The sequence below is a fragment of the Saccopteryx leptura genome, chromosome 3, assembly GCF_036850995.1.
Source record: "Saccopteryx leptura isolate mSacLep1 chromosome 3, mSacLep1_pri_phased_curated, whole genome shotgun sequence".
NCBI classification, from domain to species: Eukaryota; Metazoa; Chordata; class Mammalia; order Chiroptera; family Emballonuridae; genus Saccopteryx; species Saccopteryx leptura.
Genome location: NC_089505.1, coordinates 125,396,167 through 125,409,758, shown reverse-complemented (window position 1 = coordinate 125,409,758; position 13,592 = coordinate 125,396,167). Strand labels below are relative to the sequence as shown.

The following is a 13,592-nucleotide window of genomic DNA, read 5'->3' as shown; positions in this document are numbered from 1 at the left end:
GCCCACCAGGGGGCGATGCTCTGCCCCTCTGGGGCGTCGCTCTGTTGCGACCAGAGCCACTCTAGCGCCTGGGGCAGAGGCCAAGGAGCCATCCCCAGCGCCCGGGCCATCTTTGCTCCAATGGAGCCTCAGCTGCAGGAGGGGAAGAGAGAGACAGAGAGGAAGGAGGGGGGGAGGGGGGAGAAGCAGATGGGCGCTTCTCCTGTGTGCCCTGGCCGGGAATCAAACCCGGGACTTCTGCATGCCAGGCCGATGCTCCACCACTGAGCCAACCGGCCAGGGCCTCCTTTTTCTTTTTTTTAAATGAAAATATGACCATGGCCATTACGTGGCAGCACCAGGATTCCAAGCCCAGCCCGCCCAGCTCCACAGCTCACGGCCTGAGCTGTCGTGGCCCCCGAGCAGGTGGCGGAGTTCACCTTGGACAGAAGGTCTCGCACCTGCCTCTCCTCCCGGAGGGAGGGCAGGAGGGAGAGCCAGTGTGCCAGTGTAGGAAGTTACAGGTGTGTCCATGCCGAGTCCTGGGGTTCTGTCGCTGGAAGAGGCAAGTCCTTTGCGGAGAGTGAGGGGTGGGCGTGGTGCTGGGGGTGACGGGGAGGAGGGCGATGTTGCAGTGTGACAGGCCTGGCTGGAGCTGGTGGCCCCTGCTCAGAGTGTTCCTGTGTGTGTGGCTGGCAGCTTCCTTCAGGGCTAGTACGGGGAAGAGTGGGCATTGTGGCCGGGATTCCTAGCTGGGCACAGCAGGAGATTGGAAGGCTCAGCAGTGAGTTTCACAAGAGAGGGGACAGTAAGCAGTAGGTTGTGACATCAGGTAGGGAAGACAGCCTGGAAGTGGGGGCGGGGAGGGGGCAAAAGGAGTGCCCAAGCGGGATGGTAGGAGGTTGTGGTTGGGAGGATAGGTGGCCTCGTTTAAGACTCCAGAGACTGAGCTATTCTGTGGGATGATGTCAAGGTCAAGGTGTGATCAGTGGGAGGGGTGACTGGGCATCTGTTGCTGGTTCATTCAGCAAAGTGTCAGGAGTGCCCCCACGTGCCCAGCACATGCTGGGTTCTGGGGCTGCAGTACTGAGCAAGGAGTGGGCTGTCCCCAGTGAAACAGCAGTAAGGGGTGCTAGGAGTTAGACCTGGATCCCAATTCATGTGTGGTCTGGGCACATGAATTGTCAAGGCAGCAATAGCAGAACATTAAACCAAGGATGGGGCCTTTTTAGGCATGGGGCCCAGTATAACTACAGACTAAAATCAATGAAGCCTGCCCAGGATGTCTTCCTGGAGGAAGTGACATCTAAGCTGAGATAGGCAGGACCAGAAGGAGTCAGCCAGATGGGGAGGACATTTCAAGGCAGAGGGAACAGACTGTGCAAAGGCCTGCAGCGATGGAGGGACAGCCTCGTGTGTTTGAGGGACGGAGACCCCAGGCCTGGCTGAAGTGAGGGGAGCCTAAGCAGGTCCTGGAAAGGAGAGGGGTGGGTGAGGGGAGGTGGACTTGGGGGTATGAGTCCCCTTGGGCTGGAGAGGAGGGCAGTGAGGTGGGGTCTGAGAGGACCAGGAAGTGCGTGAAGGGGCTTTAACGAGGATGAAGTTAATAAGGCTTGGAGCCAGGAGCCGGCCTCTACCTTCCAGCTTAGAGCAGCCTTGCCCAGAGAGTCCTCAGAAGTGGAGCCTTAGGTTGGGACTAGCAGGGTTGGGAGAGGTCCCAGGAAGGATCAGTGCGGGTTAGGTCAGAGTTGGGAGGCACAGATGGAGTCAAGGATGGCTGACCAGGAGCTGACAAGGGCCTGAGCCGTGGCTATTGGCAGAGGAGGGAAGGGCTGGAGGCTACAGGGCTTAGCTGACTTCCAGGTGGCCATGGAGTCCCTGGTTCCAACATCAGCTCTCCTGAGGGCTCTTCCAGTGCCCTCCCCATCCTGATAGCTGGCCCGAGCCCAGTAGGTGAAGCCCCACTGGGTGTCATGTTCCATAGCTGGGTCTAGCTCAGAGGTGAGGGGCTGACCCGCAGGGCTCTGGGTGCTGTGTGTGCACACAAGAACTTTATGGAGTGCAAACTAGGAGTGTCTGAGGTCAGGGGGTCACCATACCTCTGAATCCCACATCCCAGTCCCTGCCATACTTGGGGAGCTTCCCAGGGGTGGGCTGGGGAGGGCCGGGAGTACACTGTGGCCTTGGGCCTCAGACTGGAAGTTCCACTTTTCTTGCCAGCTGCCCAGGGGGCTGTTCCTCCTTCAGGGCCTAGCATCACACTGGGCTCAGCAGGTGGGGCTGAGCAGGCTGAGTCCCTGGCCTCAAGCCTGGTGTGGGTGAGGGTTAGGAAGGAGAGGAAGAGAAAGGCAGAGGCCTGGGAGAGGCCCGGTGGGAGGGGATTATCTGGGGAGGCGTGGTCTGTGTGCTACAGGAGAAACCCCTCCCAAAGGAGAAAGCTTTTGTCCAGGACAGTGACCCTTGACCCTGGCAGGACATGGAGGAAGTCACATTAATTGATCATCAGCGATATGGCCCTGGCCTGGGCATCTTTTTTTTTTTATAAAGATTTTTTTTTTATTCATTATAGAGGGGGGGGGGAGAGAGAGAGAGAGAGAGAAGGGGGGAGGAGCAGAAAGCATCAACTCCCATATGTGCCTTGACCAGGCAAGCCCAGGGTTTTGAACCGGCAACCTCAGCGTTTCCAGGTTGACACTTTATCCACTGCGCCACCACAGGTCAGGCTGGCCTGGGCATCTTATTTAAACCACCCAAAGTCCTGGGAGAGGAGTTATTATATCCATTTTACCGAGGAGAAACTTGAGGCTTAGAGAGGCTACAAGACTCACCAGAACCACACAGCTGCTAACTGGCAAAGCCAAGATTCCAACCTGTGTCTGAGGGACTCAGTCTGAGTTCTGCCCCCACTGCTGGCTGCAGCCTCCAGGCCACAAGCCACTGCCCTCAGCAGTTCTAGCAAAAATCTGGGAGGTGAGAGGTGGACCAGCCATTGGTTTCCTTCAAAAACCTTTGATTCCTAAGGATAGTATTACCTGAGGGTCACCCAGAAGTACAAAAGCAACTGAATTTGCAGAGGTGTTTGTAAATGAGAAAAGCAGGAAGATGGGTGCAGTCATGTGAGACTGTGTGTAAAGCCAGTAGCCATGGCCACCATCACAGCTGCCTGGCCCATGCAGGTTCGCATTTGATTCGGACAGATGGTAATGAAACAATGGAGCCAAGAACTGGTGGGCCATTAGCTTTAATCCTAGCTTGCACCCGGCGGGCGAGAAATACTCACAGTGGGAAAACACTTCCCTTTCCATTCAGGGCTCCCAAAGCCACTGACTTATCCGAGTTTCCTAGAATCAAAGGTTTGTACCTCACCATCCTTATTCACCTCTGTTTCCCATCTCCTTCTCCCTGCACAAACTCTGCACAAACTGGCTTCTCCTTCAGCACTCCACCATCTTGGCTGCTTCTCCTCTCCTCCAGGTGGCCTTTCTCTGCTCTCCTCCAGTATGGGCTCCTCTGCCCCATTTTATAGTGTAGAAATCAAAACCTTTAATCCAATATACAAATAAGGAAGTCTCTGATACAAAGTCACTTATCTGAGGCATAATGGGATTCCTCATGAGAGTGCACCACCCCCATCATGCAATAGTCAAGGGTGTGGGGAAAAGCTTGTTTTTTTGTTTTTTGTTGGTTTTTTTTTTTGCATTTTTCCGAAGCTGGAAATGGGGAGGCAGTCAGACAGACTCCCGCATGTGCCCAACCGGGATCCATCCGGCATGCCCACCAGGGGGCGATGCTCTGCCCTTCTGGGGCATCGCTCTGTTGCATCCAGAGCCACTCTAGCGCCTGAGGCAGAGGCCACAGAGCCATCCCCAGCGCCCGGGCCATCTTTGCTCCAATGGAGCCTCAGCTGCAGGAGGGGAAGAGAGAGACAGAGAGGAAGGAGAGGGGGAGAGGTGGAGAAGCAGATGGGTGCTTTTCCTGTGTGCTCTGGCCGGGAATTGAACCCGGGACTCCTGCACGCCAGGCCGACGCTCTACCACTGAGCCAACCGGCCAGGGCAAAAGCTTGGTTTTGAAAAGATCTTAGTATTAAAAGGGTGGGAAAGGCTTAGTCTTAAAACTAAGCCTTAGGCTATAACAACCCTGCCTGCTTACAGCCTGTCCCCCACACCCAATGCAAACTACAACCGAGCAAACATATATATCATATTTACAAACTTATTTGATCAACCCTGTGGTAGAACAGTCTATAAACCTGAGTCATCTCTCTTTGCCCTGAAGTTCCCAGCAAAAGCCTGGCACTGAGGAGTTTCCTAAATAATTAACGAGGGGATGTAGGGGTGGGAGTGAAACCAGTGTAGCACTTCAGGGCAAGGGTAGTCTCCTGCCGGCCCCCAGGGCCCCGTGGAGCCTGGCATGGTTGTCGCCATTCTGCAGCAGCATAAATCAAGGTCCAGACACATTATGACTTTCCGAGGTTCAGAGAGGGCTGGCACTGTTCTCAGCCCTCCTTGCTGGCTGCTCTCTCCACCTGTTAGACTAGATGTTCCCACCCTCCCACCGCAGTCCCCACAGTCTGGGGAGAGAACTGTGCCTCTGCTGATGTAAGTTCAGTGTGAGCCGCCTGACCTGTGGTGGCGCAGTGGATAAAGCCTCGCTCGACCTGGAAATGTTTTGAAGCCCGGTTCAAAACCCTGGGCTTGCCCGGTCAAGGCACATATGGGAGTTGAAGCTTCCTGCTCCTCCCCCTCTCTCCCTCCCTCTCTCTCTCTCTCCTCTAAAATGAATAAATAAATAAAAATAATTAAGTTCAGTGTGAGCCTACTGCAGTTATAGACACATGCTCCCTGAGGAGGGAGCCCTGGGTTTCCAGTGGCCATTGAGGCATTTGATAGTCTGGGGACATGAAGGTAGGGCAAGGGCTTTTTTTTTTTTTTTTTTTTTTTTTTACAGAGACAGAGAGTCAGATAGACAGGGACAGACAGACAGGAACGGAGAGATGAGAAGCATCAATCATTAGTTTTTCATTGCGAGTTGCAACACCTTAGTTGTTCATTGATTGCTTTCTCATATGTGCCTTGACCGCAGGGCTTCAGCAGACTGAGTAATCCCTTGCTCGAGTCAGTGACCTTGAGTCCAAGCTGGTGAGCTTTTGTTCAAACCAGATGAGCCTGTGCTCAAGCTGGCGACCTCGGGGTCTCGAACCTGGGTCCTCCGCATCCCAGTCCGACGCTCTATCCACTGCGCCATCGCCTGGTCTGGCGGGAAGGGCATTTTAAGCTGAGGGAACAGCATGTGCAAAGACCTGGGAGGAGAGATGTGGGGTTTTCTTGAGAGCATGTGTGGTTCAGTCTCAAAAGTGACCAGGTTATACGGCAGACGCAGAGTGACAAGAGGGCTGGGCTGGAGATATACTCAGGCCCTGCATTGTGGGATCTGGACCCAAGTGTTACCTCCTGAGATATAGAAGCTACCGATGGTTTACCCAGAGAGGTTTAACCAGACAGCGGCATGATCAAGTGGTGGGATGGGAAGAGGCAGGAGTGAGGAGGCCAGTGAGGAGGTCCAGGGAGCAAGCACTGGATGAGCCCAGGGTTGGGGCTTGAGGATAGAAGAGATGCCGCAGACTGGACTGGGCTCCGCCTGCCTGCGTGTGTGGGAAGGGTGGGATGGGGCAGAGGCTAGCGCAGGGAGGAGGGATGCTCGGCCTCAAGCCAATTTTGGGTCTTCACAGCAGCCTTGCTGCTATCACTATGAACAGAAGATACTGAGGCTCAGATTTAGAAAGTCACTTAAAGCCACTTAGCTGGGATCTGAGGTCTTTAGACCTTGAACAAGTCTCTTCCCCTCCCTAGACCTGCCTTTGTCCCCATGCAGGATGGGAGAGAGGTGGAGGGTGGTTGACACAGGGCCAGCTGTCTTTGGAGTTCTAGGAGTTGGCACTTTCATGTCCTTTCTCTCTGGCAGAACCAAGGAGAGCATGTACCACTCGCTGACGTATGCCACCATCCTGGAGATGCAGGCCATGATGACCTTTGACCCTCAGGACATCCTGGTTGCTGGCAACATGATGAAGGAGGCTCAGTTGCTGTGTCAGAGGTCAGGCCATGGGGTGGGAAGGGCGGAGGGGTCATGAGGCCCATCCTTCCGTCACCCTGGCCTATCCCAGTATCTAAAATGCCATTATGAGTGCTGCTCCTTTTGGCTAAGAGGATGTGTCCCCAAGTACTAACAGCTGTCCCTGTTGCCTGAGCCACTCTCTGAGAGGCCTGATTGGGAGGAGACGACTTCTGGCTCTGTCACTTAATAACTCTTTGATTTGACTTTCCCCTCTCTACAATGGGTGTGATGATAGGGTTGTCATGGGGACCGAATGAAAATAGCAGTCACAGACCTGGTGTGTAATTGGTGTTCAGTATATGTTAACTGCTTAACTGAATGAACCAATAGACCCTGAGTGTTTATGCCCATGGTCATCAGTGGTCATCATTTGTTAGGTGCACACTCACGCTTGATCTAAGCCAGGCCCTGTGCTGGGTACTGGCCACCCAGGGAATCATCAGACCCGGGCCCGTTTGACACTCACACTGCCTTGTGGGAAGACAGGCAGAAACACTGACATCCCCGCGTGGTGCAGGGAAGCTCGAGGGGTTGTGGGTGTTCAGCGGGAGGAGCAGGAAAGGCTTCCCGGAGGAGGTGGTCCCAGAGCTGGTTTGTGAAGGATGACTAGGAGCGGAGGGGAGGGAGGGGGTGCCAAGCAGAGGTAACAGCAGGGGCAAAGTTGTGAGAAAGTTGTAGATTTGGGGGAGTTGCCAGGAAGTCAGTGTGTGTGGGCAGGAAGTCAGTGTGTGTGGGCAGGAAGTCAGTGTGTGTGGGCAGGAAGTCAATGTGTGTGGGCAGGAAGTCAATGTGTGTGGGCAGGAAGTCAGTGTGTGTGGGCAGGGAGTCAGTGTGTGTGGGCAGGAAGTCAGTGTGTGTGGGCAGGAAGTCAGTGTGTGTGGGCAGGGAGTCAGTGTGTGTGGGCAGGAAGTCAATGTGTGTGGGCAGGAAGTCAGTGTGTGTGGGCAGGAAGTCAGTGTGTGTGGGCAGGGGATGTGGTTGGAGCCTCTCTTGGACCCTCACTCCCCTACCCTGAGTGATCAGAGGCCCCTTGTCCTCTTCAGGCACCGGAAGAAGTCCTCTGTGACGGATTCTTTCAGCAACCTTGTGCACCGCCCCACTCTGGACCAGTTCACGGAAGGTGGGGATCCAGGATGTCCTCTCAATCCCGCCAGCCCCGGGCAGCCCTGTGCCAGCCCAGGAGGGGCAGGCGGGGCAGTGACCCTCCCAGGCCCCCGGCTCGCTGAGGGGCTGAGCCCTGCCCTGGTGCTGGGACTCCCGTGGGTCAGTTGAGGAGTGGTTCTCAGGTGAAGGGGGAGCAAATACGACTCACCTACCTGATGGCATTACCTGCTAAGGACCTGGAAGGCCAGGAAGGAAAATGCTGTCGTGAGGTCTGTGTGCCTTGCTCCTCAGGCCAGGGTGGGATCAGCAATGTGTGTGCAGTTAGCTTAGCGGTTTAATTATAGTTGTGAGCTCCTGTGTCCGAGAGGGAATGTGGTTTTAGAAGCTGACCCATGGGGACGAGCGGCTGCGAGGGCCTGTGGGGTGTCTCTGTGCCATATGTGGAGTCCTGGCGGTAGCAGCAGCCGAGCATGAGCGATTTCGGGCTCTTCAATATAGGGCAAAGGGCCTTTCCCACCTCGAGACCCCGACAAGTTCCCAGCAAGAAACAATGCATATGGTGATGCCATGCCCTCCTTCATACCTTCCACGGCTCCTGTCGCCCAAGGCCCTCATCTCTCACCCTCTACGCGTGTCCAGGGCCCTCTGCGAGCTCTCCCCTGCCTCCTCACTTTCCCCTGCTCCCTTTCTGTCCTCACCTCACCCTCATTTCCACCTTCTGAGTCACCTCAGCTGGCCCCAAACATCTGAGTTGTGTGGCTCTCCTGGGCCTCTTCCTCGAAAGCCATTCCTGCCTCATCCGTTCCTTTGTCAACTCCAGTGTCCTGTCTTCTGGGATCCTCCTGGCTCCCTGGCTGTGGCAGGTCTCCTGCCCTTGCTGCCACTGCTCCCTTTTCAGCCGTTCAACCCCTCCCCTTGCCCGGCACCGTCGGGGTGTAGGTGCCCAGCCACAGCAGCGCTTGGAGAAAGGAGCAGGCTGAGGGCCCGGCACTGACGTTCTGGGTGGAGGTGGGGGTGGGGTGGGGAAGCAGGTGGAAGACAAAGGGGCAGCTAATTCAGAGCAGCTCCGAGGACTGCAGAACCTGACCGGGGCGATGGAGTGGAGGTGGGTGGGGGGGGAGGTGCTGACTCAGGCTCCCTTTGCCTTTTGGGAAACGGAGGTGGGGAGGACTTGGCCCAAGTCTCCTGCCAAGAGCCCCAGGAGGCCACAGGGCTTTGGTTTTCTCCCCGCAGAGGAAATCCACGCTGAGGTCTGCTATGCAGAATGCCTGCTGCAGAGAGCAGCGCTGACCTTCCTGCAGGTAGGACCCTCTGCGTGTGCAGGCAGCCTGGGGATTTCAGGAGATGGATCACCATGTCAGAGACAGAAGGGTCTGTAGCAGCCAGGACCAGACCCCTGTGGTTCAAGTGAGGAATGAGGCTCGGTCACCCCAATCCCGCCGGCCCTGGCCCCGCTCAGTGGCAGAGGCGAAGGGCTTTACCCCTCCACACTGAGCACGTGTTCCGTCTGCTGCCAGGAGGCGCTTCCGCCTCGTGACTGCTGTTTCCTGCTCAGGGTCACATGGGATGATGGACATTGTCACAGAGCCTGCTTTATACCTGATTGATTCAACAAATAAGTTGACTTGATTTGTTCAAGAGGTTGACTTGTAGCATCTATGATGTGCATACATTATAAGTATGTGATTTTTACATATCTTATACACACTGTATGTTTGTTTTTATGTACGTTTACATATATTAGTTAATCTTCATCTCACAGGCCTGCAAAGGGGAGGTTTGTGGGGAGGAGGCACTTTACTTTCCCAAGGTCACATGGTTAGCAAATGGCAGAGCTGGGATTTGAACCCCAGTGTGGCCAACTGGGAGTCTATGCTCCTTGTCGCACAGTGGTAATTGTAAGAACCATCACCTCATGGTTTTAGCAGAAAGTCTGGGTTATAATGATCACAGATAACCATCATGTAAATAGATATATTAGGATGGAAAAGCACATATCAATTTTATTGTTGGGGTGCTGCTTATTTTTGTTCATTATTTTTCTATCTTTTTGGATTTCTGGTGATTAGAATTGGATTAATCCTAATCCTCCTTCATTAGGATCACTGTAGTAATTGCACCACGAATGGCCTCTTATTTGGTTTGTTTATACTAGTATTACACGTAAATAAACAAACGCCACGAACCCACCCACCCACCAGAGAACAGAGCATTGCTAGCAAGTCTCCTGGCACTCTGGCCCCTCCTCCCACCGGCTAGAGTTTTATGTTTATCACCCCCCACCCTATTTTTAAAAAATAGCTTTTTCATCTTCTGATTCCTGTCTGAACAGCGTATTATGCTTTATTCACCTTCAAGCATCTTAAGGCTGCAGGCTGAGTGGGACTCGCTTTTTTCTGCCGGTCCTGTGTGGCTGTTAGTGTTCCTTCTGTGAATGTACCAGTGTGTCTGTTCATTCTCCTGCTGAACGGTGTCTGGGTTGTTTCTGGTTCTTGGCTGCTATGAACAGCGGTACTTAAACTTTCTTGAAGGCGACTCCCACAGCCCGTGTTCATCCGTTTCTCTTGGGTGTACGCTCAGGAGTGGAACTGCTGGGTGGGCTGTGGGTATTAGTGCTTTAAGTAACAAATGTGATAAATACCAGCTTGTCAAAATCACAAACAATCCAAATATGAGCGTCCCTCTTCCTTTCCCACTCTCCTCCACCTGAAGGAGGCACTGTGAACCCGGGTGAGTCATGGGGAGCAGCTCCTCCGGGCCTTTCTCTGAGCGCATAGTGGGTGTGCATGTGCAGCTGGTAAAGGGGGTTTGTGGTCAAACCCTGGGCATTTTGGAGGTCTTGTTTGGTAAGCAAGAACCTTATCTCAAGTCCCAAAGCTAGGGAGGCCTGATTTGGCTGACCTCTGACCCCATCCCTCAGGGCCCCCAATAGAGCAGGACCCAGGCAGGGGCAGGCAGGGCCCAGAGCCTTGTATGATCTTTCTCAAACATCTGGCGACCCACCCAGGCCCAGCTCTTAGCGTCTCTCCCTCCTGCAGGACGAGAACATGGTGAGCTTCATCAAGGGCGGCATCAAAGTTCGAAACAGCTACCAGACCTACAAGTGAGTGGGGCTGGCGGGGGTGGGGGTGGGGGAAGGGGTTGGGGTAGGGGGGTGGGCCCAGCCTCCACGGCCCTGTGCCTCTCAGGCTGCTCTGTGGGAGGCAGACAGCACTGGCCCGAGGCAGGAAGCCTGGAATGCTGGGTGACCTCAGGCATATTTCTGCACCCTCAGGACCTGGGTTTTCTGGAATATTATTCCTCTGGTTTTCTTGGGTGTATCTGTTGGTTCCCGAGTGCTTACTCTGAGCCTGACCTTGAAAGAGGGGGACATAAGACACAGGTTCTGCACAAACAGCTTGGTCTGGTGGGGGTAGGGGGTAGGATCCAGTAATTTCGAGAATAGCAGCAGAACTCCTACACATTCGTTGAGGCCCACCCAGTCCAAATTCCACTTTCCCCAGTAAGTCTTCCTTGACCTCTCCAGTACACAGGGATGGTGTCCACAATCCCCCACCACCAAGACAGGAGATAGCTGAGGGCCAGATCATTTCTCTGCCATCTCAGCACTGGGCAAGGCATAGGCCAGGCTTATGGACCAACAAAGACTCAACACAGCACTTTTATTAACGGGTACCACACCTGTCTACTGTTACAACATCAGAAGAGGGAGAAAGCTATTGCCACCCCCATCCCCAAGTTTGGCATTAAAAATCATTTTCTATTAAAATTTGATTTGAAATGACAAGAAACTATTTATCATCTCTGTTTCCCCCACTTAATGTGACCGTTTCCCTGCAGAGTTAATATGAGTTTGATGTCAAGGTATTGCTGGGGCCTAACACACCGTGTGGGCTGTGGGCACCACGTACTTTGTGGGTCTGTGCTGTTGTCATGAGAGGGAAACCAGCCAAGCGCTGGCTCCGCCCTTCTCTCCACCAGCTGCCAGAGTGATGTCTCCAAAGCACAGACCCTGTCAGGCCCCCCTCTGCCGAGTCCCGGGCTCCCCTTACTCTTAGGGTCAAGTCCTGGGTTATTGCCACGTCATTCCCCCCGAGAGCCCGCTGCCCTCCTTGCCACGCCTCCCACTCCACTCCGCCTCGGGCGTCTAGGTACTCCTTCAGTTCCTCAAACCTGCCAGGCTTGTGCCTCCCTCACGGCCTTTGGACATGTTGTTCCTTCTGCCGGGAACACTTTCTTGGCCAGGCTCATCCCTAAGTTTTCAGCTCAAATGTCAGCTCCTCGGGAGGCCTCTCCTGAACCCCAGGCCAGGCCAGGCCCCAGGGACCTCCTTTGAGGCCATCCTTACCTTCAGTGACTCAATGGGGGTCTGTCCCCTAGAGTGGGAGGCTTGTGAGGACAGCAGGTTGGTGGCTTTGCGCCCTGCTGTCCTCCAGTGCCTGGCACAGAGGGGCCTCAGTCCGTGTCTGCTGATTAAAGGCCTTTAAGATGCTGTGGCTGGGGAGAGGTGGCACTTGGATAAAGCCTCTGTCTTGTCCCAGGCAGGTGGGACATGGGCTTTGTGGCCGGGGGAAAGAGGGCTACATTCTAACCAAGAGACCCTAGGAAGACTTCCTGAAAGAGGGGGTGTTGGGGTAAACCCAGCGGTTCTCAAATGGGGGTAATTTTGCCCTCCCAATGAGGCATTTGGCAATGTCTGCCTACATTTTGGTTGTCGCAGCTGATATCTAGTGGGCGGATGCCAGGGATGCTGCTCAGGACCCTGTGATGCACAGGACAGCCCCTCACCCAAAGAAGGAATTTTCTAGCCTAAAATGTCAGTCGTGCTGAGGTTGAGAAAGTGTTTTAGACAAAATGCAGAGCACACAAATGCCTAGATGTAGGACAAGGACAATGCACTATGGTTGGTATGGCAGAAGTTCAGGGCAAGGAGTTTGTTATTATGGTGGGAGGTGTGGTCAGAGACTCCTTGAATATCAGCTTTCTGGATTGCCAGAACTGGGATAAATCTACCACCGGTGAGTTCTGAGATCAGTTGGAAGTGGGGGCAACGTTAGGCCCAGCTGGAATGAGACCCAGCCCTAAGATGTGGCTAGAACAAGACTTTGCTTTCCTGTGCAGGGAGCTGGACAGCCTCATGCAGTCCTCACATTACTGCCAGGGAGAGAACCATAGGCACTTCGAAGGAGGAGTGAAGCTGGGTGTGGGTGCCTTCAACCTGGTGAGTGGGAGGGCCCCTCCCCTCCCCTCCCCTCCCCTCCCCTCCCCTCCCCTCCCCTCCCCTCCCCTCCCCTCCCCTCCCATGTCCCCGGTGTCTGGGCTCAAGATTAATTTCCCCTGCACATCCCTGTCGCACATACGGTCTTTGCTGGGCTCTTGGGACCCAGTGATAAAACCGACGTGATGCAGCCTGGGGCTCACAGCTGGGGTGGGGGTAGGGGTGGGTGCTGGCACTGACTCCAGAGCCCCCTCGGTGCATGTCTTCCCAGGTCAAGTTGAATACTTGAAATGTACCCTGTGGCAATATTTATGGCACCAGAAATTGACAAACAAGTCGGGCCTTTTCAGCCCTGGAGAGCTGGTGGCTAAATGTGATGCAGTGGCTGGCCCGAAGCAGCCGGTGACCCACGGGGACTGGAGAGCCAAACTCCTTCCTGGGGGAGTGGGGGAGATTTTCAGGCAGGGGGTAGTATGTGAGCTGGATCTGAGGAATCCATAGGTGGGGGACGTTTTCCAGGCAGGGAAGGGCATGGTAGGCAGAAGGAACAGTGTGAATTGAGGCAGGGAGGCTCAGAAGAGCCATGCCTGCTCTTGGAAGGAACTGCTCATGGACAATTTAGGCTCCTGGCCTGGGAACCTTTCCAAAAATTGTGTGTGTGTATGTGTGTGTGTGTGTGTGGGGGGGAGAGAGATGGGGAGGGGAGCGGCTCTATCCACTTCAGGCAAAGCCTGTTACAAGAGCAGGCCTGGGGGCAAGGACTGGCTCCACCTCTGATGAGCTGTGGGGCCTTGGACATGACCTGTCACTTACCTATGCCTCTGTTTCCCCACCTGTCCAAAGGGGCTGTAATCCCCTCTGTGCAGGACTGTTCTGAGGGTCAAGAGCAATGACAGAGCCCCTAGTGCAAAGTAGGGATTCAGTGTAATAACAGTAGCTCTTATGTGCTTTACATATATTCACTGGATCCATCTGCAAAGCGTCCCTCTGAGGCATGGGCTATTATTATTCTCGTTTCACAAACAAGGACACCGATGGCCCTGACCGGTTGGCTCAGTGGTAGAGCGTCGGCCTGGTGTGCGGGAGTCCCGGGTTCGATTCCCGGCCAGGGCACACAGGAGAAGCGCCCATCTGCTTCTCCACCCCTCCCCTTCTCCTTCCTCTCTGTCTCTCTC

General features: G+C 54.5%; 1 protein-coding gene across 2 annotated transcripts in view; it reads left to right on the top strand.

Annotated features, from left to right (window-relative positions):
- Nucleotides 1–13,592, top strand: part of TTC39A (tetratricopeptide repeat domain 39A) — a 65,250-nt gene that overhangs the window by 28,320 nt on the left and 23,338 nt on the right. For both annotated transcript variants that reach the window (XM_066376255.1, XM_066376254.1), the window contains exons 3-7: nt 5,943–6,074; nt 7,139–7,215; nt 8,433–8,500; nt 10,238–10,302; nt 12,321–12,420. In XM_066376255.1, coding sequence (XP_066232352.1) covers nt 5,943–6,074; nt 7,139–7,215; nt 8,433–8,500; nt 10,238–10,302; nt 12,321–12,420 — 442 coding nt within the window. The remainder of the gene's footprint in view (nt 1–5,942; nt 6,075–7,138; nt 7,216–8,432; nt 8,501–10,237; nt 10,303–12,320; nt 12,421–13,592) is intronic.